Source organism: Chelonia mydas, chromosome 12 (genome assembly GCF_015237465.2).
Source record: "Chelonia mydas isolate rCheMyd1 chromosome 12, rCheMyd1.pri.v2, whole genome shotgun sequence".
In the NCBI taxonomy this organism is placed as follows: Eukaryota; Metazoa; Chordata; order Testudines; family Cheloniidae; genus Chelonia; species Chelonia mydas.
The window spans coordinates 31,846,074-31,873,267 of record NC_051252.2 but is presented as its reverse complement, the minus strand read 5'-3'; the positions used below and the strand labels follow the sequence as shown (position 1 = coordinate 31,873,267).

At 43.8% G+C, this 27,194-nt stretch overlaps 1 protein-coding gene across 1 annotated transcript in view; it reads left to right on the top strand.

Moving 5' to 3' along the window:
• PKD1L2 (polycystin 1 like 2) overlaps window positions 1-27,194 on the top strand; it is a 70,271-nt gene that overhangs the window by 36,984 nt on the left and 6,093 nt on the right. Inside the window, exons 18-40 of the mRNA XM_043526467.1 lie at window positions 1,269-1,454; window positions 3,068-3,192; window positions 4,081-4,207; window positions 5,886-6,020; window positions 7,113-7,338; window positions 7,920-8,113; window positions 8,574-8,804; window positions 9,644-9,745; window positions 10,442-10,620; window positions 10,896-11,042; window positions 11,630-11,829; window positions 12,005-12,231; window positions 13,074-13,290; window positions 14,022-14,250; window positions 15,221-15,452; window positions 16,053-16,149; window positions 19,821-19,961; window positions 20,705-20,890; window positions 21,941-22,268; window positions 24,096-24,229; window positions 24,350-24,477; window positions 25,093-25,253; window positions 26,448-26,658. Coding sequence (XP_043382402.1) covers window positions 1,269-1,454; window positions 3,068-3,192; window positions 4,081-4,207; window positions 5,886-6,020; window positions 7,113-7,338; window positions 7,920-8,113; window positions 8,574-8,804; window positions 9,644-9,745; window positions 10,442-10,620; window positions 10,896-11,042; window positions 11,630-11,829; window positions 12,005-12,231; window positions 13,074-13,290; window positions 14,022-14,250; window positions 15,221-15,452; window positions 16,053-16,149; window positions 19,821-19,961; window positions 20,705-20,890; window positions 21,941-22,268; window positions 24,096-24,229; window positions 24,350-24,477; window positions 25,093-25,253; window positions 26,448-26,658 — 4,143 coding nt within the window. The remainder of the gene's footprint in view (window positions 1-1,268; window positions 1,455-3,067; window positions 3,193-4,080; window positions 4,208-5,885; window positions 6,021-7,112; window positions 7,339-7,919; window positions 8,114-8,573; window positions 8,805-9,643; window positions 9,746-10,441; window positions 10,621-10,895; window positions 11,043-11,629; window positions 11,830-12,004; window positions 12,232-13,073; window positions 13,291-14,021; window positions 14,251-15,220; window positions 15,453-16,052; window positions 16,150-19,820; window positions 19,962-20,704; window positions 20,891-21,940; window positions 22,269-24,095; window positions 24,230-24,349; window positions 24,478-25,092; window positions 25,254-26,447; window positions 26,659-27,194) is intronic.

The window sequence follows — 27,194 nt, the reverse complement described above, 5'->3', positions numbered from 1 at the left end:
TACATTTAACAATATAGTAGCATTTCTTGGGTACCGTGACAGGGACACTCATCTCTCGTGGGTGCCTCCTGTCACCTGGGTGGGATACTGCAATCCCTTTTCTCCCGTGCTCCTGGCACCCCCTGTAGGTTGTTCACCTCACTGGGTGGGTCTTCAATGGCTCAGCCCTCCAGCCAAGTCACAGTCCAACAGTGAATGGACCCCTTATGGTAGCAAAGAGTTCAACACACTGTCTGCCCTCACCAGTGTCTTCAACCCTGTCTCAGGGCCCCTTTAAATCCTGCCTTGCACTTGGGTTTCCCAGCATAGCCTTGTCCCCTTCTTGGGTCTTAGGCCACTTTGCTGGAGGGCCAGTGGAGGGGACCCAGGCCTGCCCATTATTATGTGTGCTCGCCCAGGGATCTTACTCAGAGCAGCCCTGTACGGCTTCCTTCAGTTTGCTGCTGCTGTTCCCTGGGCCTTTTCCCTTGTAGCCCGTTTCTCTTCACCCTGACCTCAGGGCTGAAGTTTACAACTCTTCTTCCTCCTCGCTGAATGCAAGTACCACCAGAACCCATCTTGTGACACTCACGTGTGCTCCTGTGACTAGACACTGCCATTGGGTCAGGTTGTGATATGCTCTCTCACACTGAGCCATTACTTAGGTTGTAAACTGTGTGGGGCAGGGAACACCTGATTGTTCTGTGTTTGTACAGCACCTAGCACAGTGGGGTCGATGTCCATGACCAGGGCTTAGGCATGACGGTAATACAAATACATAATGATGGCAATACAAATACATAATAACAGTAAAAATACCTTTCTCTGCAAACAGCCCCATTGGACTATTCATGTTGTAAGGCAGTGTTTCCCAAACTTGGGATGCCGCTTGTTCAGGGAAAGCCCCTGGTGGGTCGGGCCGGTTTGTTTACCTGCCGCGTCCGCAGGTTCGGCCGATCGTGGCTCCCACTGGCTGCGGTTCGCTGTGCCCGGCCAATGGGGGCTGCGGGAAGCGGCGGCCAATACGTCCCTTGGCCCGCACCGCTTCCCGCAGCCCCCATTGGCCGGGCACAGCGAACCACGGCCACTGGGAGCTGCGATCGGCTGAACCTCTGGACGCGGCAAGTAAACTAACTGGCCCGACCCACCAGGGGCTTTCCCTGAACAAGCGGCGTCCCTAGTTTGGGAAACACTGCTGTAAGGGACCATATAGCGAGAACGGTGGCTTATTTTAATGCGTATTATTTTTAATACACACACACAACCATTTCCCCATATCTCCTGTTCAGGTGGAAGCCAGTAACTCTCTCAAAGATGTCAGTGAGTTCTTACTCACTGTAAGCACAGACGACAGTGAGGATTATCAGAAGCGAAAGGACGCAGCTGGCTACCTGTTCAACGCAGTGAGCAATGTGCTCACAGCTTCCATACAAAATGGGACGGAGGATGCTTCATCGTCAGAGGCTGGACAGGTTGTTTTCACGTGGTTCAGTTTCTAATGTACAGTGCGTGTGTGTTTGCCTGGTGTAGAAGATAAAAAAAGCCCTTCTGACTTGGACATGTTTGAAAGTGGCATTGCTTAGAGTGCACTGGGGAGCTACTCGGTGCAAAGGGGTTAGGCTGAACATCAAGGTAAATAGGATGGTGAGATCTGTTAGACTATGGAATAGTCCCTTAAGGGAAGTGATAGCAGCCTCTTAAAACATTACTTGAGATATATGAAAACAGACTGGCCAGAGTAGTATATTACAGAATATACTGTAAGGAGTTATACTTCCCTTTGTGGATAAATTAGATCACCTACTGTAATAGGATTTTTCCATCTCTGATTCTATCCTTCCCTACTGAACCAAATCCTGAGGAAGTTACATGTGCTCAGCACCTCTGAGGCTTTAGCTCCACTGATTTCATCAAGGGACTAAACTGAAATCAATTACCTTACTTGAACCTTCTGAAAAGCTTCCACCTGATTTTCTATTCAGATTTATGTGGTATGGGTTTTTCATACTTCTACGTGAATTATTTCTAATTATTTTTATTATTATTTGTATGCTTCTTATGGGGAACAAGCATTTTAATTCCATCACTGTGAGTAGGGTGTGATATTAATCTAATCTGAGAGGTGAGGATATGAATACTTTATAGGGACAGCACAGGGTATTCAGTATAGAACATTAATACATTAATGGGAGGCTGAAGATACTAATTTTGACAGAAGGGAGACAGACAAAGTGATCTGATGACCAGCTTAAGGGGTAGAGTTGGCTAGCGGCTACAGCACAGGCTTAGCAGTCAAAAGATCTACATTCTAATCCCAGCTCTGACACTGGTCTACTGGTCACTGTGTGATCTCCAGACAATTTCACTTAAACTCTCTATGCTGCAGTTTTTCCATTTGTAAATTAGGGATGATAATACTCCCCAGGCCCAAGGTGGTGTGAAGGGTAAGCAATAGGGCCCTGATTCAACAAGGTATATAAGCATGTGCATTAAGCACAGAATACTCCCCTTGAAGTCATGTACAAAAGGAACTATTCACATACTTTGGCATAAGTAACTTCTTCTGAATCACAGCCATAAAGTTTGTGGTGCTTTGAGATCTTTGGATAGAGTAGTACATTATAAGATTATAATTACTATTATAATATTTAATTTATTCACTGTATGCATTGCTCTCATGAGAATTATGGATATGGACTACACCAAGATACCCTTTGCATGCTTTCATAATAGACTGACCTTTAAAACATCTAATCTATCTATCATTTTGCACTATTCCATCACTTTGGTATCTGAGCACCTGATACTTCACTCTTTCATTCACAAACAGTACTTTTCCAATTTCTCAGCAGACACTAAGGCTTGTTAATTATTTCTTAGAGTCATTTTATTGTTTATAATAACTTTATCAGAGGTTACCAAGATTATTACCCAGTCTGCTGCCTTAAAAAGAAACACTGAAAATTGGAATTAGGGAAGTATGGTTATAAATTCAGACAGATCACAAATGGAAATTAATGCAAAGAATGCGTTCCCTGCCCTTTTCAAATAACAAGTGCATATCAGGAGACACCCTTGTCCTTTCCAGAGTTTGGTCTCACACCAGCTGTTGGACACAGTTGAAAACCTGCAAAGCACACTCCTGATTGGGAAGCTGCCAGATGATGAACCAATGGTACTGATCGCTCCCTCTGTTGCAATGTACATAAACAGGTAACAGTCAGCACATTTCAGTTATGGCCTGTGCGTCTACACACCTGACAATCTCCAATCATTCTCAAGGAAAATATCTATCATTTTCTCATTAAATGGAGTCACCCAACCAAATATTATACAGGTGGTAACAAATCCATAGGTGCTGTGATGTTGTAACTGGTTATCCATTGTAAAAACAGTTTTAACTCCAACTAATTTCAGTAAGACTAGACTGAAAATTCTCATATATGATCTGTAGCCAGAGAACGATTCTCTGGGATTACATAGGTCAAGCATCACCCACTTAAATTTGTAGGTATGTGGAAAACACTTGTTGTAAAAGGCTAATTTTTCTTTCTTGCTGATGCTGCTGTAGGTAAAAAATTGTCACAGGTTTGGGCAGAAGAAAATGTGAGTTCTCAGGTCATAAAATCATCCCCAAATCTGTTTACTTAGAGCATGATTTTCAACTATGCAGATCACACTTGACATTCAATTGCTCATCTAATTTGTGCAGATGCAACAATAGTGCATAGAAATCAAGTATTTGCTCATGTAAATGGATATTTAGATGCAGTTCTCTCCCAATTCACAATATGAGTATAACTGCAAGCCCAAATTAAGTGCGCAATGGCAGGTGGACATTTTTAAAAAATCATGCCCTTTAAATCATTCATTACCAGTGGCATGCAGAGCATTACAGCAAGCAGAGACAAGTCCTGAAGTATTTGCCACTGGAGTTAGAAATGGTTCTCCAGCACAGTTACACTCACTCAGCCAGGAAGCCTTTCTGGATGTAACATCAACTATGCTTAGCAACCCTGCACTGGGCTATTAATACTTCTCTGTCTTTGTCTCCATCTGTTCTTATTTTCTCTGCTTGCATCTGACCCCAATTCTGGACAGGTTACAAACAGACAGTATGGACAGCACATCCATTAACATCTCCAATTCTAGCTCGGCCAGCTTTACTCTCCCCTCTGCCTCCTCTCTCAGTGTGTCAGGAGACAGTGATGAGACTGTGGATATAAGGGTAAGTGACTGTTACTCTGACTTGATGTATTCGATGAACTCATTAATTCTCTTGCTCTGATGAGTTTGGAGCCTTTTCTCCTTTCACACTGATCACACTGGCACATGTGGTGTCCTGGTTCTTGGCCTTCCAATTATGTCAGCAAATTCACTTGGAATTTATCAGGCTAGAGTAGCCTTTTCCATTTTCTTATTGCATGGGATTTGGTGCAGATAGTTGAAGGGAACTGGGAGCTTACTGGAAAGGCACCTCCCATCACAGCCCCTGCCTGATTCACTGCTCTCTTGGCTGCCCACAGCAATGGACTCAATTGATAACTCTAACCCATTCACCATTTGGTTGCATTCACTGTCACGAGGAGTCAGCTGATCACAGTGTCTATACCATTATTTAACCAGCAAGCCTGAAACACTGCTTTCTCCAAGCGGCATATGAGTCAGTTGGAGCTACTCAGATCTTATAGGGGACAATAAGGGCCCAGGTTTCCTGCCAGTTGGGTGTCTTCCATTGTCCGATCTAGGACACAAGCTATTCCCTAGTACATTTTTGTGTTGTTATGATATTTTTATATTCCTCTTTCTAAGGGTCTCCCAGGCTGATTCAAAACAGTCAGCCTGGTGAAATCCTATATACTGCTGCAGGCTAAGTGTCTCCTACCAATTCCCCCTCTCTATTTCAGCTCTGTTACGTCATGACCCCAAACTTACTTACATCAGTGGAAACATTCCCATTATCTTCACAGGCTTTGGATGTCCCTCCTTTTTCCCCCTGCATCTCTGTACTCATAACTCTAACATACTCTGATATGCACCCCAGGCAGTAGATTTATATATGTTGTCAACTCCAGTAATTTCAGGAGAGGCACAGCAATTTGACTTTGATGGAATAACTCTGGATTAACACTGGTGTGACTGAATTTGGCCCCAGATATCTAAATCAATGGTTCTCAACCAGGAGTACACATACCCCTGGGGAAACGCAGAGGTCTTCTAGGGTGTACATCAACTCATCTAGATATTTGGCTAGTTTTACAACAGGCTACATAAAAAGCACTAGCGAAGTCAGTACAAACTAAAATTTCATACAGAAAATGACTTGTTTATACTGCTCTATATACTATACACTGAAATGTAAGTACATTTATATTCAAATTGACATTTTAAAATTTATATGGTAAAAATGAGAAAGTAAGCAATTTTTCAGTAATAGCGTGCTGTCACACATTTGTATTTTTATGTCTCATTTTGTGAGCAAGTAGTTTTTAAGTGAGGTAAAACTTGTGGGTATGCAAGACAAATCAGACTCCTGAAAGGGGTACAATAGTCTGGAAAGGTTGAGAGCCACTGATCTAAATGACCCATGAAGAGGATTACATATGAATGGAAAGTGATTGCTGCATGCTAGAGATACATTAGAGGTGGGTCTGAGCTGCAATATTAATATGCAGATCACAATCCAAACTTTCCCACCATGTAAGGTCTGGGATTCGTCCATTATTGAGATATGGGCCAGCTTCAAACTTGGATCTGGATCTCAACTTCCCTGAAGTCCAGGGTTGTTTGGCTCTTGGGTTTGGTTCTGACTTCATCTCCAATCTACATGGAAATCTAAAAATTGTGACTATAATAAAGTATCTTGTACAACTCAAATGCTGCTTGTGATTCATGTCTCCTTGTAGATGGTGAGCTTTTCAGTGAATCCCTTTTCCTTAAGTGACACCAGTTTTGAGATCAGTGGAACCGTGGGAGGCCTAAGTCTTACCAGTGTGGATGGATTGGTCATACCAGTTAATGACCTTACTGAAAACATTGAGGTAAATCCAATCCTCTCTCTCAGTGTGAACTGGAGTCTAATTAGATCCTTGGGTGGCACGTGCTCTATAAATGTCACTTGTGTTATCATCATCATCATTCTCCAAGTAGCAAGCTCAGTAGAGAAATGGTAATGTTGTGTTTACTGCCAACAACAAAGAGAGAGCATGGTGTATGCACATGCTAGGAAGGACTACATGTGGTTTGCAGGGTGAACACAATAAGCATCTCTTTCATGAGGTCTATGTGTGGGACCCTAAAGTGCATCTTACTTGTACAAGTGATTCAGCCTTTCCTTCTCCTTCATCATGTGGATGAACAAGGAGAAACATGAGAATCCTACTGGCTAAGGAAGATGGCTGCTGGCTATGGTCAGCCTGAAACACACTGTGATGTCTAAATAATAAAACCATCATAATCCTGCCTCGGAGTAGGGCAATGGACTTAATGACCTCTTAAGGCCCCTTCCAGCCCTACATTTCTTTGATTCTATCATCCCATATTACTATTTCCTAGCCTCCTAGCCCATGTGTAAAATCATTAAACTAATGCCTAAATCATTCAACAATGCATTTACATATCAGTTTGTGTTTCAGGATGACCATAATCTCAACTCTTTAGATTTAGCAGGTATCTGTATTGTTACTCATCTGGAAGACACAGTCTGGAATCGTTTTGATGAGTACCATGCCATTCATTTCCTAAAAACTCACATATGGAACACTTGCAAATGTACTTCAAGCCTGCCCACATTCCTCCCTAACCCATGTATGCACTCAGCAAAAAGAGCTTTGAAATGAACCAGTGTAGAGTTGATATGGACTTTTCAGAAGCTTGTTCTAAGTATCAAGCAAATTGCATTTGAGCAGGCATGCAATAGGGAAGTCTTATTTACGATAGCTGTCCACCAGGATGGATTTGCTTGGGAATGCTTTCCCTACAGTATGTTTTGAAAGAAGAAATTAAACGGTTTTTAGAAATAAATCCCATAAAATGTGCTTTGATCTTAGCATGTAGCCACATCGTGTTACTATGTAATAGGATCCAGGCACTGTCATACATTTTTAGGAATGAATCTCTGTGTTCAAATATAGATAATACTGCCAAGACTTTCAGCACCTCAGGAAGACAGGAGCCTGTTGAATCTGGGCAATGTTAGTGCTCTCCAAGTCAATGTCACCTCAGAAAATACATCTCTAGTGATCCATCTGGAAACTGAACAGGATATTCCACTAATACTGTACTTGGGATATGGCTACCATCCAAATGAGACTAACTATGATATGAAAGCTCATCTGCCCCTTAAGAAAAACACTGGAGGTAAGATCATTTACCAGGGACATTTGATTCTGGGCACTCTAGGCTCATCTGCAAACTACATGAGCACCCTTAACTCACACTTTCCAATAGAAGCTTAGCACACTCAATATGAGCTCTTAGGCCCAGATCCACAGAGGTACTTAAGCTCCTAACTTCCACTAATTCAAATGGAAATTAGGATCGTAAACACCGTTGTGGATCTGGGCCTTAATTCTCACATATAGTGCTGTCATCCACATTTTTGACAGATAAGAACAAATATAAATTGTAGAGATGAGCTCAAGCTCAGAAGTTTGGATGTGTAAATGGCAATGAACCTCCTCAAAGACTGAAAGAGTTCCAACCTGTGTCCTGGTTCAGGCCATCTCTAGTAAACACTATGCACAAACAGAAGCAAAGAACAGGTGCTTTGAATAATTAACCTAATAAATTAACCAGAATAAAAACCTATACTGATAGTTGTTCTGATAACTGTTCTGTTATTCTATTTAATTGATTTATTGGCATGTATACAATATATCTGTATATTGCTGAAACAAATGCTTTCTTACATAGCCTGCAACTAAATATTTCTGTTCAAGATAAGTCAAACACATGGGTTCTTAGCCCAGAAGAACTCATTTTCGGAGAAGGGACTTACTATCTCATGATGGAACAAGACATGGAAATGGATTCTACAACCAACCGTGATCTAACCATAGCTGTCACTTCCTTTGTATCACAGTGTGTGTTCTGGGATGAGCTACGGGGCAACTGGAATAGCTACGGGTGCCATGTAAGTAGAGAGAAGCAGAAGAATGTTGTCATGGATCTTTCCTCAATACATTTCAAAGCCAGCCTAGATAACAATAACATTTGTTAAAACGAGTGAACATGTTTCTTTGAACTCTTGATAGCACCATGAAACAAGACCAATTTGGGATGGGAGAAGGTCATGAAGCTCAGGTTAGTCCAATATAAAGGGGAACTTAGACACGTTTTCTCTAGGATGTGCTTCTAAGTGAGAAGTGGTTGAAGCATTTTGAATGGATTATGTTTAGTACTATAATACCCACTTCTGCTTAGGTCTTAGAATCGCTGTCCTCTACTGGATTTTGTAGGATCTGCTTACACATAACAATGCTTCACACCTAGCTCAGCTAGCTTTCCTGTTTTTTTAGCTTGGTAGGTAAGTAAGCTGTACTTTGAAGCCAAAAGTTGAGAATGTTTGAACATAATCATTCTTTGGCTTTCAGGTAGGTCCAAAAACAACCCCCAGCAGCACCCAGTGTCTCTGCAACCACCTGACCTTCTTTGGCAGCACCTTCTTTGTCACGCCCAACACCATTGATGTCAGCAAAACAGCGGAGCTTTTTGGCACATTTGTGGACAACCCCGTGGTAGTGACAACTGTGGGCTGTATCTTTCTTGTGTATGTGCTGGTGGCTATTTGGGCTAGAAGGAAAGACATTCAGGATGATGCCAAAGTAAGCATTGTGCTAATAGATAATGTGATAGGAAGTATTTCCCCTCTGTCTGGCCTGCTCTGCTGTGGTCACATTAATGCAGTCACTTAGGACAGAGTGAGCAGTCAGCTCCCTTTGGAGCTGATGCCACTAATTCTCCCTAAAGGGATTGTGATCCAGGAGTGATTAAAGAGCTAGCATTGGATTGTGTAATTTTTGTGTAATGTCTTTCTCTGTCATCTTCAGTGTGTTCCCGACAGTATACATGAAGAAGGAGGGAGTCTAAAGTTTTAGTGGTTTGTTTTCATTAAACTTTTACATCAAGAATATAATACAAGACTGAGTTTATCACTCAGGGTGTCCCCAAATGCTGTTCATTTCTATGTCTCTCTCTAGCCTACTTCTAGACATAGCCAAAAAATGGAGGGGGAGTCCTATGGAAAATATTGACAAAAACAAAACAGTTTTTGTCTAAATATTTCATGGAAAATTTTGGCTTTCTGCAGAAATTTGAATACTGAAAAATTTGGGGGTTTGGCCAGTATATTTCAGCTTTCGAACATTCAGCTTTTCAACATCAAAAATCAAAATTTCCCATGGAAAGTGGACTTTTTTAAAAAAAAAAAATTTAATATCATCATAAACCTAGTTTTGTATCAAAAAACAATTTTGACGGAAAATTTTCTAACAGCCCTACCTAGTCCTCTTGCCTCCACGCTTCCTGCTAGGTATATTCAGTGTCCACAAGATGGCACTGTGTCACATTTCCCATCCAGGAGCCTGGAGAAAGCCCTGCTCCAGGCACTGTTACTATTTTACCATTCATAGAATTCTCCTGGTGGTGTTGTCTCTCTTTCCAGGTGAAGATCACAGTGTTGGAGGATAACGACCCCTTTGCGCAGTATCGTTATCTTGTGACAGTTTTTACAGGGCACCGTCGTGGGGCAGCCACAACCTCCAAGGTACTGATGCAATTACAGATCTGTAGGTATCTTCTGAATGTTTAATAGACAGTGAACATATAGAGCTCCAGCTTCAGAAACATTTGTCACATCAGGAAATTGACGATGTCATATGTAAACCTAGCATGTAAGGGAGCCAGCAGGCTACCAAAGAGAGCTTTAGCTCCTCCAAGGGAAAAAGCAAGTAATGAAGCGTTTTCTCTTCCCCTCCCTAGGCCTGGAAGGGGACCTCTGGATCTGGGCGGCAGAGGTAACAGCAGCAGTAGGCAGTGCCTGGCTCTGGAGGAGGAATGGGGAAGTCCAGAGGATTCACTGGGCACGATTAGATCTGCAGCCTCACTCACTCTGCTGCAAAACAGGCCGAATGAGTGAAGCTCTCCCTACATGCACAACGATGTAAGAGCAGTTGCTCTTATGCTACTCAGCAGCTGTGACAGCTTCCATTACACTCAGTTCATAGGATTTGGCAAGGCTGTCGTGACATCCAGGGGCAACGCCTGAGCTCCTGACTCAGTTTTCACTAAGTCCCTGTGGGGGGCAGCTTGGCTTCAGTTGAAATTTGCCAGAACAGAGGCTCAGTAAGGAGTTCAGAATTGGAACCCGTGTCAATACAAAGTATCCACGTCCAAGCCATGAATGCAAACAAATGGTGCCAGGCTGTCAATTATCAATACACTCATCCGGTATGTCTTTCAGGTGACTCTCACGCTTTACGGCCTCGAAGGAGAGAGTGAACCCCACCACCTGACTGACCCTGACACGCTAGTCTTTGAGCGTGGAGGAGTGGATGTTTTCCTGCTCTGTACCCTGTTTCCTCTTGGGGAACTGCAGCATATCCGACTGTGGCATGATAATTCAGGAGACAGTCCATCCTGGTAAGCAAGGGGAGAGGCTATGAGGAGACAGAAGACTATCCTTTCTGATAACACTTTGCCCTTCTGTTGCACTTGTCAAACGTTCATGTATTTATCCACTCCCCACCCTAGGAAGTTGGAATGAGTTATCTCCATTTTGCAGATGGAGAAGCTAAGTCACAGACAGGCTAAGGGTCAGAGTCTGACACCCAAACTCTCAGTGAGTTGCACTTCCAGTGACCTGAATTCCATAGCGTCTTCCCCACATGAGTTAGTTCTTTATTTTTATGGCACAGGTATGTGAATCGCGTGCTGGTCCATGATCTGGCTCAGGATCAGAAATGGTATTTCCTCTGTAACTCTTGGCTGGCCATTGATGTTGGAGAGTGTGTCCTAGACAAAGTGTTCCCAGTTGCTACTGAGCAGGACATGAAGCAGTTCAGGTAACTTCTGCCTTGCGTTTGGTTATTGGCAGCAATCCATTTGAAAAAAGAAGGGATGCAAAGAGGGCCTAACCCAAAGCCCGTTAACGTCAATGAGATCTCAGCCTTGACTTCAATGGACTTTGGACCAGAGCCAGAGTGAGGACTGCTTAGCTGCATCTGACTGTTAAAGTGTGGTATTACTGCTCTGAAAACACTGAGGAGAGGGGAGAAAGACAGTTGGAAGTACCCAGTACAAACCCCAGCGCCAAATCCGCTTTACTACGTTTTTTCCCTGACAGACTAATAGAAATTGCTTTTGATGTATTTGGTCCTCACCCTACAATTACAGGGACAGGAGCTACCTTTTATGCCTCTGCAAAAGGCATTGGTCTCGTGGATTTGGGGGACTTGGCTATATCCAGTGCTAACACGACCATCTCACACAACCCAAACAATGAGAATCCTGTTGAGTGTCATCTCATTATTATTTAAAATCTGTACTGTGGGAGCACTTAGAGGTGTCAGCCAGGGCGGGGCCCCAAACTGATCTCTCTTTCCCCTTCTCCTTTCTAAGCATTTCCTTGCATCCCCCTCCTTCTTCCCAGTAACCTGTTTTTCATGAAGACTTCCAAGGGTTTCCAGGACGGGCATATCTGGTATTCGATTTTCAACCGCTCCCCACGAAGCACCTTCACGCGAGCCCAGAGAGTGTCGTGCTGCTTCTCCCTGCTGCTCTGCACCATGCTGACCAGTATCATGTTCTGGGGGGTGCCGAAGGACCCAGCTGAGCAGAAAATGGACTTAGGTAAGGCTGAGTGGCTGCTTGGGCAGGGGGGAAGGGGAGACACAGAGCCAGGAAGCAGTTTCATTGGGGGATCACTCAGCAACAAGGTTTTTCCACAGGGGAGGGGCTCTAAGTCTGGCATTTTCACTTTGCTCTGGGACTATTTTTACCCTTCCTCTCTGCCTGACGATGGCAGGTAAGATCGAGTTCACGTGGCAGGAGGTGATGATCGGCTTCGAGAGCTCCCTCCTCATGTTCCCCATTAACCTGCTCATCGTGCAGATCTTCAGGAACATCCGACCCCAGGTGACCAAGGAGCAGAAGGAGAAGAAACCAGGGAAAAGTGGCCGAGTGTCTCCAAATCTGCCCCCTCCCCCTCAGGCAATCCAGAGCATCACACTCACCCCTGAGGCTGTGATAAAGGCAAGTCCCTCTGCGCATGGGCTGTTACAGGGAAATGGTTGAGAGTACTGATCTGCCCCAACGGTATATAAAATACATTGCACTGCCCCCTGCTGGTGGGTGTGTGCATCAGTATGAACTCACTGTTTACTATGTGTGGCAAGAAAGCACTATTTTGTCCTGTACCAGATGTGCTTCATAATTCCTTAAGTAATAAGCAAAACATTCACTGAGGGGTGTCTCTCTGTTAGAGGTCCTCTTGACTCTGCAGGATGGGATTAAAGAATGAGGGGTACTTAGCTAGGATTACCATTGTCAGGGTCAAATTCTCCATGTAGGAGACTCTTGCTGATTTCATGTACCTCCCTAGGCAGATATGGAGCCTTATGGGTATGTACTGAGGGACTAATATCACTGTGTTGTGTGGTCACAGTCTAACATCAATGAAATGGATAACATTTGTTCCCATGATACAACTAACAACACGAGACATATGTGTAGTCATGTTGCTTAATGCACAACTGAAAGGCACTCCACTCCTGTCATGATGAGCATGGTATAAGAACCTATATAGAATAGAATAGACTCCCCAGCCCTGGTGAATTGTGTGTATTTTCACATCCTGCAAGCTTATATTGTTGGACTTAAACCTGTCAGATCAGGGCTGTCCCATGGGACTGTCTAAGCTTGTGAGAGTCTAAGGCCTTACCCACACGGGGGCAGCACTGTAGCTACAGAATCAGTGCAAACCCCCATTGTAGATGTGGTGCACCCACCAGTGAAGCTTACCATGGTTTTAAACTACATCAGTGCAAGTAACCAGAGCCACTAGGTGACTGCCATGCTGTTGCTGCATCTTCCAGGATATTAGGAGAATTGCCAATTCACTGTTTAAAACCCTGAAGACTCCGCTACCCTCCTCAGAAACAGACCCTGGAAAATCTACTGACATCAACACACTCTTGGCCTTGGTTGAGGACATCATCTGCCAGCAAAACAGAGCTGGGCAAGAGTTTTATGATGAGAGTAAAAAGAAGGATGATCCTATTATCATCACACTAGGGTCTGTAGATATACAAGGTAAATCGCAAGCTAAGAAAAGCCTCACAGAAATGCCTGTAACTGAAGCCACCGCAATCGCTAGATATGAGGACCACTCTCTTACTTCATTTTGAGTTAAGGACAGTTCAGTGTAAATACATTGTTTCCTTTGCGGTAGAGTGAATGGTGGCTCTCAGCTGTCCTGCTTTTAAAACCAATGCAGGCTTTTCGGTGTTTACGACGAGTCAGTGTCCATGTAGCATCAAGAGCCTCATGTCTCAGTGATTCCATAATCATGTTGTCCTTTCCCTCATCCTTCCTCTCCCTGTGCTGTTGTCCCCTCCAGTTCCAACTCAGGGCTTGATTCTGCCACCAGGGCTCACGTTGATTATTACCTTAGTCTGTAAATTGCCCCAATGATTGCAATCCCAGTTTGCCATTGGCTTTTTCAATAGATTTATGCAGTTACAGACTGCACAGGTAGCCTATGAACAAGGATGTTTGGTCTTGGGCTCATCTGTTGAGGTTCTGAGGTCATTGTCATAAAATATTGTTTGCCAGGTGTGAGGAGAATGCTACTGCTACACTGGTTGTATAAGTTATGAAAGCTACATTATTAGTATTAGCAGTCACCATAGATGTGCATCACCTTCAGAGTAATTCCCCACCCTGAAAATCCTAGGCCCTGATTCTGCCACTCTTATTCACACTTTATTCCATGAGCAGCCTCATTTATTTCCCTTTTCCCCCCCTCCCCCATTTCCCTGGAGAAAAAACAAGAAGCCCAACTCCGGAAAAAGGAATGGGTGAAAGGCTGAAACACAGTGACTACAGCCGCTACTTGTACATGCAACTCCAGCACGTGGAGATGGAGTTGGAATTACTGGGACCTCATAAATTCCAGAAGGCTCAGAGTTACGTCCAAGCTGTTAGGCAGGTCCAGCACATGAAAGGCCTCCTGGAAAGCCACCTCTGCTCTTCAGGATCCATCAGTGAGAGGTAACAATCACCCTTATCATTGGTATACGTAGATGCAGGTCACTGGTTCAAATCCAGCCCAAGCTGGTGGTGATTGAAAGTCATTACCATCTGATGACTCCTTGATAATTGTATAAACACTCTTGGAGGAGCAGCAAGGGAATTTCAATGGAATGATTACTGCATACTAGAGATGTAGGGGCAACTCATCACTCTTTTGTTTATACCAGTGGTTCCCAAGCTGCTTCCTGCAGCTCCCATTGGCCGAGAACAGCGAACCGCGGCCACTGGGAGCTGCGATCAGCCGAACTTGCAGATGCGGCAGGTAAACAAACCGGCCCGGACCGCCAGGGGCTCTCCCTGAACAAGCAGCGCCCCTACTTTGGGAACCACTGGTTTATACATTTATGCCTCCAAAACTAAATGTTCCAATGTAGTAAAACATTATAGTAAAGAGCTGAGGACAAGCTCTGAGCTCCAAAGTGCTCAAGGGTCTGTAAAATAATGGATGTGTGGAAACCTGTTAACAAAAAACAGAGACAGAAATGGGTCAGAAAAATCTGATTTTTAAGTAGGAAGCATTCAACAATATAGTGATGCTACTCTTCATGGTCTCTAAGCCCTTTTTTATAGGGGCATCCAACAGCCACAATGTAGTGGTGGGTCTGTCAGAATTTACATTAGAAATCCTATTATTCTGGGGTTTTAGAAATAAAGCCCATAAAATGTGCTTTGATCTTATATCTATATACCTGTTTGTATCTGTATACCTGTGATTTGTGTACCTGTTTTTGCCACTTTCTGAATACTATTTATATCATTGTATCTGTCAAAATAATTTGAAAATAGTTAATAGTTTTTAAAATCTGACTTTCACATAAGGTGTTTCTTATCCCTATTAAGTCCAGAGTTTGCACTTTATTTTGTCTTATTTGTGGTTTGCTTCTATCTCACCGGTAAAATGACTTTCTCACGATGGTTGACTCTCCAGGTGCTCCCCCACTCCAAGTTTCTCTGGGGATGGCAAGAAAGGTTCCTCTTTCAAAGGCTTGCCCTGGTGGTTTGTTTTCATTGGCTGGTTCCTCATAGCTGCCACCAGTGGTGTGTCCGGATTCTTCACCATGCTTTACGGGCTACATTATGGCAAGGAGAACTCCATCAAGTGGCTGATCTCCATGGCCATCTCCTTCTTTGAAAGTCTATTCATCACACAGCCCTTAAAAGTAAGGTCACTATCAATACAAAACACTGGCTAGGGAAGGGTTGATCCTGCAGCCCTCTCGGGCACATCACTCCCATTGAAGTGAACTTGAGTTTTACATTCAAAAGGACTGCAGGACGGAGCTCTTAAGCAAGAGATCCTTCCTGTAAGTTAGGGGGTTTGTTACAATTGAGTTATAATGTCGTGTTGATTTGTCTTGGCAGGAATCTTGTTCCCGTTAGCGTCATTTCACCTTATTTTGTCTTATTTTGCAAAAAGAAAAGGAGAACTTGTGGCACCTTAGAGACTAACCAATTTATTTGAGCATAAGCTTTCGTGAGCTACAGCTCACTTCATCGGATGATGAAAGTTTCCAGTGGGAAAGGTATGGCCAGAGGCAAAAACCAATCGCATTTAGTGGGATTCACACAGCATCTTGGGGTCCCTTCTCTTTCTGATTTCTTGTTCATGGAATTAGCCTGTCTTTATAGAGCAAATTAAAAGGCAAAATTCTCCTCCCCAATCTGCAGTGCATGGATCAGAGACAAGCATTTAAGGCAAGCTCTAGACCTCTCCTCATGCAGAATGTGCAGACTCTGAACAAATAGCTAATGTCTTCCAGGTGTTGGGATTTGCTGCTTTCTTCGCTCTGGTTCTGAAGAAGGTGGAGCATGAAGACGAGGAAAACACTGCTATTGATGGACCTCTGTCTGCACCAGGTAATTGTGTGTCAGATGTAAAACATGTGGGGACTAATTAATTAATGTGAAATGTCTTATCTGAGACTTTTAAGTGCTTTATTCATGCATATGGTCAGGATGGACAAATGTGACCAACCTCCTATAACCTTTGTCTGCTCCTGATCCCTAGACCAGCTGCTCTAATTTACACCAGCTAATAACAACACAGGCCAGGGACCCCTGGAGTGCCCAGGGGATCTAGCTCCATAATTTCCCATGAGCATGTCTCCAACATGCCCTCTAGATTGCAGGGGGGGGGGGGAATCAAGGGGGGGGCAAGGGAGGCAGCTATATTGGTTCTGTTAGTTAGGGATTCCCCCTTGCTTGAGGAATTCTCAGGTGCCCCATTAGGGCAGCTTTAGGGCCCTTTTGAATGTTTAGAGCATAAAAATCTATTGGAGTACAGAAAAGCTGCTGTAGGCACAATGAAAAGGAAAGCATAAAACCTGATCATACGTTTCCTTAGGAAGAAACTCTACATAGCACATAACAGGGAGGCCACAGAACCAGAAAAGGAAAAATCTTGGATCAAAAAGAACTGTCTATCCCCATGGGTCTTTCTTCTATAACTCTACTCACACCCCTTTGACCTAGCACTGTTGTGAGATTGCCCTTGTAACTGGATGGGTATAATCCTATTATTTGGGACTCGTCTACTTTCAGGACTCTGATGTCAGACCCTTCCTCCCCACCATCACTTGCTCTGTCCCCTCTCAGAAGTGGGAATGAACCATGTTCTCATTCTTAGTAGTAGTAGACCAAGAACCGTGAATGGGTCCTGCTGCTATGGCTGACTGCTATTGCCTCCCACACTCTCACCTGCATGCTGCAAACTTCAGCAACTGTGTTACAGTTTCAATATCCAAGGAACAGAATTCAGAAGAAGGGAATAATATTTAGCAGACTAGCTGAAAACTTAAGAACTAAAATAATGGAGTAGGATTTCAGAGAGATGCAAATATGAAGAAACCAATTTAAATGATTCAGCTCTCATCCAAAATATAAAAAACAAAATTGCATATGGAAGAAAGAATGCACACAGCTTTCCATTCTTGAACACAATGCAATTTACATTAGTGCTGTGCTAACTTCCCAATGTTTATATCATGGGTTGTTTTGCAACAAACTCTACGACAACTCCACAACTTAATGAAAATGCACATTGTGGTATGCTGCACTTTTCACTAGATTTTGTAAACCCAGGCCTGCAAAAATATCAATAAAACCCAGCTTCTATCTTAGACAAGTTCCCTCCATGTTCTTCCTTGCCATTATATGTAACTCCTTAGTTTACTATTGGTTTCACTTCTCAACCGTTGTTCTACCCAAGATGGAACTAATGTGCTACATTTCTCATAATGCAACTGGTGACTCATGTGGCCTTACTACACTTTATTTAAATAGTGTGTATAAATAAAATGTATTGTAGTCAATGGGGAGCTCCATTGTCCAGTGTGCAGAGTACTGCCTTAATACTAGAACTCGTTACCACAGTTCTCAGGCTTCTGATAGGCACCTCCTACTGAGCAGGCCCTGAAGAGTCCTTAGGGCACCTCCATCTGCCTAAGTAGGAGGCCCAATGACACAAATTGGGTTACATAGTCTCTTTGTGTTGATGAGGACAGGGCTCTTAGCTCTCACTCCCCTAGTCCCTTTGGCTACTGTCAGATTCTCTAATCTCAAAAGGGGACAAGGGCTTGGGGCTAGCTGGACCTATCTTACCCAGCCAGTACACCCGGGTCGCTGTCTCCTTGTAAGCATGGGGCGGGGGCAGAGGGGAGGCTGGTAAACGACCTTCCCAAGGGCAGATCCCCCCAAAAGCTTCCAGGAGTCTCCTCTGCGAGCGTAGAACCACCCTGGACTCTCTCCTAGAGCTGTTCTGCTACTGCTGGGAACTTCCCATTTTTAAGACCTTATTCCACCCTTGACATGACTAACAGGGCCGAGGGGCAAAGCCAGCCTTCCCCAAGGCAACTCTTTAACCCCTTCCATCACTGAGCAGGGTTTATACACCCCATCACACTCCCTCCCCAATATATCACAAGAAAGACATCCCAGTAAGGAGTTGTGGACCTCCCAAACTGGTAGAATGAAGGAAATGGTGCTATTCCCCAGAGAGAGGGGCTTTGTGTTTGATTTGCTATTTTCTTTCAGCCGGATCTTAAGAGGCCAGCAAGTTCTAGGCCTGCTTTAATTTATTCACCAGGTGGGGAAGGGGGGTTCAGTGGGTAGAGAAAGCAGTTTTCACCTGGAAAATTGCCTTTTGCCGTAGCAATTGCACCAACCCTCTTACAATTTCCGGCACTGGACTGGACGTCTGCCAGGCTTCCCTGTATCTTTCTGAAGTGTAAATCCTGCTGCCTGTGATCAGCCCTGCAAGCCGTGCGCAGGTCATTCCCCATTGTGTTGGGATCTATTTTTATCTTTCTCTTCATCTGAATCTTCTTTTTCCCCTTCTCACAACCCAGATGGGTGTTAAATCATTTATGGTACTTGATATTTGTAGCCTGTTTGAGCTAAAATCCTCGGTTCCTTGTCCTAGCTAGTCGGTAAGTTTCCATTATTTTCCATTTTCTGGATGTTCAGCCTTTGCTGCTAGGCTTAGTTATACATGTATAAATATACCGTGTAAGTGTCTGCATGTATGTACCGTATGTACATACGCTCTGGGCCAGAGTGTGGGGCAGAACCTCAGTGGGTGGAAATTGTCTTGGCTCAGTGAACTCTGATGGGACTATGACAATTTACACCGGCTGAGGGTCTCTCCCATGGCTTTACCATTTACTGCTGTGTGAGATGGGTGCTGGGGGACACCGCTCTGCTGGCAGTTCGCAGAGGCACTGCGGGAGTGCACACAGGGACTGGAACAGCAGAATCTGCTGCCCTGTGCTGAAAGGGGCTGGGACCAAGGCCCCGACCTTCCCAGCTGTCTTTGAAGCCTGTGGTCCTGCTGCTAACCCCTGCCCCATTGTACTAACTGCACAGGACACAAAGACTGGGGACATGCTGCCTACCCCCTACCTCTGTGGGCTGGCGTGGGCTGGTAGACAGAGCCATTTCCTTTCTGGCCCTTCTCTCTCCCCCCTCCCTTTGTTCCTATTTGTCATTTCTTATTTTTATCTATTTTTTTCTTTTTTGCTCTTCTGCATGTTTTTTGCTGACTTTTCTCACTCAGCAGAAGGCTTCATGCTGCTGGGCATTGGATCTGTTGGGGTGGGGCATCCTTTGGAGCCACCCCAGGCTGGGCTGAGAGCCGTGGGAGCAGAGAAGAGAAGCCTGGACTGTTGGGTTGTGGCCTGAGCCTGCAGCCCCGTGTTTATAAGCTGCCCCCACACAGCTATCTACATAAGGGACACAGTGGGAGCGTGAATGGAAAGTCAGCAACTTTCAGACTGGTCACTTTACCTGAAGAAGTAGCAGCATGTGGATCTGGTAGTTTTCCCCCAGCACTGATCCTTTCCTCAGCCCTTCACCTCCATTGTCCTTTGAACTAGCCTGTTGCCCCAGCCCAGGGTTAGTCTCCCCCACCCCGGATGAGAAACCCTGTATAACTAGAAATGTTTCCCTGAAATGGCTGGAGTCCCCTAGAAATAAAAAGTAGGGCTTGGAGGAGCTACTGACATGTTGGCTTTTATCGCTCTTGCACACAGGTGACTCAAACCCTCTATTTGGAGCTCGAAGGGATAGCAGAAGAAACATCTACCAGCCACCCCCTACCACAGACATTCAGAGAATGAAGAACAATCACATCAAGGAGCAGAAAGCGTTTGCCTTAATCAGAGAAATACTGGGTCTGCAATCTGCCCACAGATGATCTTCTTGTTTTAGTGACAAAGCTCTTTCATGTGTTTGCAAATCAGTGCTAATATTATCCTGCTGGACTCCTTGGGTGGGGAAGGGAGAGCTTTACACAGGCATACCTATTGGATATATGGATTGTAAATAGTGCATTCAGAGGGTGAAAGCGATAATGGGGTAATAGCTGGCGATGCCAGTGGGGTTAAAGGTGGGTTTTCTGAGGAAGGGGTGAACACAGCTTGCTTGTATTTTAAGAGAACAGGCCAGAGGAGTGTGAGAGTTTATGAAGAAGGCCGAGGGAGAGGATGAAGGAAGTTAGTAGCTGGGAGAAGGTGGGTTTGCTCCTTCCTGTGAGCAAGAATTACTCAGAGTTACTATCCTAGGCTCCATTCTTGCTCCCTCCGAAGGCGCAGAAAAGAAAATTGCCTTGACTTCACTGACAGCATCTTTGAGCCTCAGGTCCTTTTTATAACCTGAGTTACTGCTGGTGTCCTATCCATTTGCCTGTTCTTTTCTTGAACCCTACTCAGATTCTGACTGATGTGATGTGGGAAAGACACAACAGTCTAAGCCAACCCATGTAAATTCAACACTGATCTGATATAGTCCAGAGAGAGAAATTTTTCTAGACATCTTCTTAGCCTAATACTAAGTGATAGCAATAATTGTCATGTTGTTCTGTACTAGACAAACGATATCAATTCTAACCTAAAAGCATATTTGCTGTTCTTTCCAGCCTACCTGGGATTTTTATGGATGCTACTGTTGGTTGCCTATGGACAAAGAGATCCCAATTCCTACTACCTGAACAAACACATTGAAAGTAGCTTTACGGATGGGTTTCGGGATATCTACTCTTATCAGGACTTCTTCACATGGGCAAGAACTACCTTAGTCAACAAGTTATATGGCTCATATCAAGGTACAGAGTTCTGACTGGATTTCACATTGTTTGACTTGGCATTCAAAACTCTGACTTTTGTGCATGCCCCCAACTTGTCCATGTGTATTGGGCTTCTGGGGAGGGACATTAGGGTCCAAGTCTGGTGTCCTGATAATTTACACAAGTTAGTGTCATCCAGTACATTACCCTATCAGCTGATCAATATCTGCATAGCTGAATGAATACAACTCAGACTGTGCATTTAAACACAATGGGCCAAATTCATCTCTGGTGTAACTCCATGGAAGACAGTAGAATGGCCCCAAGTTGATTTTGTCCTGATACTTTAATTAACTTTTTTATGTAATGTACAAGATCTGTGTCTTATTGTAACACTACATAATCTGTGTCTAGTGTTGTACTAAAATATATGTCTGATGGTTTTTCCATGAGCTTCTGTCATTTAAAACAAGGCCAAACAGCTAGATGGCAGCAGTGATACTACCAGCTTTTCCTCCAGATCTGTGCTCATGGCTTAGGTCACCAATGAATACAAGTATTGGGGTTCTCATCCTGCTCCCCATCAGGGCAAATCCCAGAACATACATTCAGCCCATTTTTGGTGCTCCGAAGTGTCTCTGTGCTATTGAAGTGCATTGGCAGAGTTGTGTGTAGGGTAACTTTGATACAATAGACCAAGACTCATGAGTTCTAGGTTCTATTCCTGGCTCTTGCCTATGGGGTGACCTTAGACAAGTTGCTTCCCCTCTCTGACCCTCAGCTTCCTCAGCTCTATAATGGGGATAATGATACTGACTGCTTGTGAAATATTTTGACATCTATGGATGAAAAGCTCTAAATAAGAATTAGCTCTTATTATTACATTACGCCTGACTCAAACCAAGACAATTAATCCTTTGTTTTCTTGCGGATTAAATTCACATTGGTTTTGTTTTATTTAAGAAACAGAATCAAATAATAAACAAGACAAAAAAAATCTTTCAGTGAGGAATAAATGGGAGTTGAGACTATGGTGATTATTGAGCCTGCCATAATGTCAACACTGACTCTTTTACATAACTCTTTTAGGCTTCATTACAGATGGCAACTCCAAGTTGGTAGGCAGTGCCCGAATTCGTCAAGTGAGAGTGAAGGGGAACACCTGCCCGATAGCTCCCAAACTGCAAGGCTCAGTCCAAGAATGCCATGCTACGTATTCTCCCCAAGCGGAAGACACGTCAGACTATGGGGAACACTGGAATATCTCAGCCTTCGATAACTCCTCTGCCTTGACTTCTGCATGGAAATATCAGAGCCAGTCCAAACTTAGAGGGCATCCAGTGTGGGGCAAACTTGCCATCTATAGGGGAGGAGGATATGTGGTTCACTTGGGAACTGATCCAAAGAATGCAACCAGGTAGCATTTTTATTGTATTTGGGTTTTGCTACTGTTGTGATTTTGATTTGATTCATGTTTTATGTCTATTGTCACCATGTGTTACATCATGTATTAACCAAAATCTAATCCAGGATTATAACCTGATTTTCTAAGATTAGAACTATGTGCATGCACATGGATTCCAGATTTACACAAGCAATTACTAAACAATCAAAAAAATTAGAGCTGGAAAAGACCTAGTACTTCCTCCCAGTCAGTGCAACATTACTCCCTCTTCCGCACACTCCAGCATTTGGTTTAGTCTACTTTTCAATGTCTAAAGCAATAGGTTTTCTACCTCTTCCGTTGACAGATCATTGCATAGTTTAACTGGATGCCATTGTTAGGAAATATTTCAGCCTAATCTTTCAGCCTAATCTTCCCCTGCTCATGTTCATCTTAGTAAGATCTTCTTGGTCAACCCTATGCTTTTCATTTCCCTCCTCAGTGTTTATGCTCTTCATAGATTCATAGAGTCATAGATACTAACGTCAGAAGGGACCATTATGATCATCTAGTCTGACCTCCTGCACAACGCAGGCCACAGAATCTCACCCACCCACTCCTGCGAAAAACCTCACCTATGTCTGAGCTATTGAAGTCTTCAAATCGTGGTTTAAAGATTTCAAGGAGCAGAGAACCCTCCAGCAAGTGACCTGTGCCCCATGCAACAGAGGAAGGCGAAAACCTCCAGGGCCTCTTCCAATCTGCCCTGGAGGAAAATTCCTTCCCGACCCCAAATATAGCGATCAGCTAAACCCTGAGCATATGGGCAAGATTCACCAGCCAGATACTACAGAAAATTCTTTCCTGGGTAACTCAGATCCCACCCCATCTAACATCCCATCACAGGCCATTAGGCCTATTTACCATGAATATTTAAAGATCAATTAAGTACCAAAATCATGTTATCCCATCATACCATCTCCTTCATAAACTTATCGAGTTTAATCTTAAAGCTAGATAGATCTTTTGCCCCCACTGCTTCCCTTGGAAGGCTATTCCAAAACTTCACTCCTCCTTCATCTAATTTCAAGTCTAAACTTCCTGGTGGCCAGTTTATATCCATTTGTTCTTGTGTCCACATTGGTACTGAGCTTAAATAATTCCTCTCCCTCTCCGGTATTTATCCCTCTGATATATTTATAGAGAGCAATCATATCTCCCCTCAACCTTCTTTTAGTTAGGCTAAACAAGCCAAGCTCCTTGAGTCATTATACAATCATTATATCCACCCTCTAGCCATAGTTAGAGATGGAGTGAATTGTCCATTACAGGAAACAATCTACAGTACTGTGTTTGTGAATAACAACAGAGATTGCTTCTAGGAATGAAATAACAGAAAATGGAGGCCTTGGGACCCAAGGCTTGGAGACAAGTTGGCAGATAAGGGCCCTGTGTATTACCACCAGGAAATAGTGTCCACCAGTGTTGGAAACCCACGTGTACCTATTTGCCTACAGGTAAATTAGATGTTGTTGGAGATAGCTGCATAGGAACTTAGCTTTTGCCTTGCCAGGCTGGGTGACTGATCCAGCCAGTATCTTGGCTTCAGTACTAGCCAACACCTGAAGCTTCACAGGAGAGTAAAAGCACTAGACTAATTGTGTAGTGTAGTCCATAGAGGGACAGAGAAATTCCTCCCTGTTTGGACTTATACTTCAGGTGTCCTTTGAAAGTCCCTGCCTCTTGTTCCCACTTTCTGTATATAGTTTCCAAACACTTCTACTCCTCATGTAACACCACACACCTCTAATATGAGTCAAAAGTGATTAGTCACTCTCTCTTTTGTGCACTCTTTGGCAGAATTCTCCAATATCTCTTCAACAACGTCTGGCTGGACACCTTCACAAGAGCAGTATTTGTTGAATTTACAGTCTACAATGCCAATGTGAACCTGTTCTGTATTATAAGCCTGATGTTTGAAACAAACGCATTAGGTAAGAGCTCACTTTCAATTCTAGCACTCTCAGCTCTTGCACTGCAGTACACAACAAGGAACAGATTCAGGGAGGAATTTTCAAAAGAGCAGAGAGCTGAACACAGCTTTATTTTTTCAGGGGCCTTCTTCACGCATGCAGAACTGCAGAGCATCCGGCTCTACCCCTACACAGATGGTCTGCACATCTTTGTTGTTGCAGCAGAAGTGATTTATTTCCTATTTGTCATCTACTACATGGTAGCACAGGTAAGACCCAGCAGAAGCTTCAGTTGCCATGTGTCACTAGATCCGATTCTGATCTCAACGACAAGGGTTTTACATCAGTGTAATTCAAACCACTTCATTGGTGTTGCTCCTGACGTAGGTGCTGGAAGTAGGCATGCTGCGGGTGCAGTAGTACCCCCTGGCTTGACGTGGTTTCCATTATATACAGGGTTTACAGTTTGGCTGAATGGCTCTCAGCACTCCCACTATACAAATTGTTCCAGCACCCCTGCCAGTGTGAGGTCTGAATCAGATCCTGTACCTTTAATAAATAAAGGAAAGGGGGGATTTCACTTGACTGGAGTGCATGCTGAGAAGGTGGTAACTAGAGAACAGCACAAGAACTGGTTGAGCAGATGTGCAGGGATCTCTTCTTGTGCAGAGGGGACCGTCTGAATCCCAAATGTTGGACTGAACTGTTTGTAGCTCCAGGCAGAGCTGGGGGCTGGATCAGCAGCCTTTGCAGAAATGAATGGAATCAAAGTTTGTTAGAGTAACATGGCAGTGATATATTTGATTTACCCTGCTCACTTTATACAGTCATATTGCCGAGATTCTAGCCAAGGGCTGTTGGAACTGAAACTCCTGTTTTCACAGGGAAAGCTCATGAGGGCTCTGAAATGGAGGTATTTCCACAGCAAGTGGAACCTGCTAGAGCTGGCCATTATACTGATTAGCTGGAGCACCCTATCAGTGTTTGTGAAGAGGACAATCCTGGGGGCACGCGATATCAGCTACTATCAGCATCACAAGGATGAGTAAATGTTCCATGACTCTGCCTTTCTCTGCTTTAGCTTGTACCTCCCTTGTTTTCCCAGCACCTCTGCTGCCTGAGATATATGCTCTCCAGAGGTAGCTACATTTCACTGGTAGATGAAGTGAATCTGTATGGCTGTATTATGTAATCCGTGTAAGGATTTTAGGACTTGGATTTATGTCAGTGACAGAAATTAAAGCTACCTCACCTGGGGAAACGCTAAAGGACAGCAGGCATTGGCACCACCTCCCCTAACATGGTGTATATGGAACTGATGGGCCTTGCCGGTGCAGGCCGTATATTAGTATCATCTGCCTTTCCCTCATCGCACTGCAGCCACCCTGGGTAGGTACATGGCTACTGTTTAAGAGCTCAGAGCAAAGCCAGACACAGCAATATCCTAGGACAGAAATTAATAACAAACCAGTCACAACAGAGAAGAATTCAACAGGCCCATGCAGATTTTAGACACCTTTGTGGTATGCTCTGTTGCAAAACAGAGTAACAAACATAACGAATGTGCAGCCCCTTTAAGCAGCAAAACACAAACATAAGTGGCTTCTCTCAAAGCCAAGCTTTTGAAGGATGGCTTACTTCAGCCAAGAATGCCCCCCTAACCCATCCTGCTCCAGCCCTATTGCTAGAAACCCCTCCCCCTTTCACTGTTAGATTTTTATTACCCAACTTCCTGCAGCATATTCTTCTTATAGAATTTACAGGGCATTAGTTATTTCTCCACAGCTGGCCCAGCCCTGCTATCCTGCAGACCTAGGAGGAAACTGGGGTCCTTTTCAGAGCAAGATAGTAAATGCCATCCCAGTCAATCTCCAGAAAGGGTCTATGCACCCCATTACAATACCCAACAGTAAACTCTAAGCATTTGCATTAGGTGCCTGTTACTCTGGGATCTGGTGAGTATCTGGCCTGACTGAGTATTAGAAGTACTCAGGCTTTAGTCCATACTGCAGATAGACCAGCCAACTCAGATGTAAAGCATCACCATGCACAAGAGACTCTTGTGTGAGGATGGGATGGGAGGGGAGTTAGGAGCAACATGTTAGTAAGAACCTGAATTAACTTTGCAGTGAAGACAAACCCTGACTGACCAGTGCTACCAGCATGCTCATTAATCATAGTGCACAGAAATGTTCTGAAAGTTTTTCATGCATTGTTTATTAATCTTCTTTTCTCATAGGTGTGTAAGTTTCAATGAAACAGCAACAGCTGATGCAGCTCTTGGCTACCTAATTGCTTTCCTGGTGCTTCTCTCTACTGTGAAATTGTGGCATCTCTTGAGGCTCAACCCTAAACTAAACATGATCACCTCCACCTTGAGGAGGGCTTGGGGTGACATCTCTGGATTCATCACTGTTATTTTAATCATGTTCCTTGCCTATTCCATTGCTGTGAGTATCTTTGTGGTTCCTGTTTGCAATCTGCTAGCTGCAGATAAAATGAATAATTTCTGAATAGTGAAAACAATGTGGCTCTGAAATGTAAAATGAAATAAAGCTGTCCACCTAGATCTTAGGTGAGCAGTTTGATGGCTGCAATATGCTGCAGAAGGATCCACTCTCCAGCATATATGAGTGGCAAGTTAAAATATCCACTTGTCTGCCCTTTTGCAAACTGAAATGAAGTTCAATAAACAAACAAGATGATAAAAAAATAGAGATTTCCTGTGCATGGTGTACATGTGTCAAAGAGCAGAGTACAAAAATATACTTAGTGGGCAAAGATCTTACAGGACAACCAAACAGGGGAGAGTGATTGACTGACAGCACCAGATATGATATGGTCTGGAACATGTAAAATAAACATAGGGAAGACTTTTTGGGTTTCTGCCCATTGCTGTTTATACAGGAATAAAGTTCATTATTGTGTAAATATACTAGTTTATTCAGTCAGGTTAATGAATTACAGCACTGTAACTATTTATGTG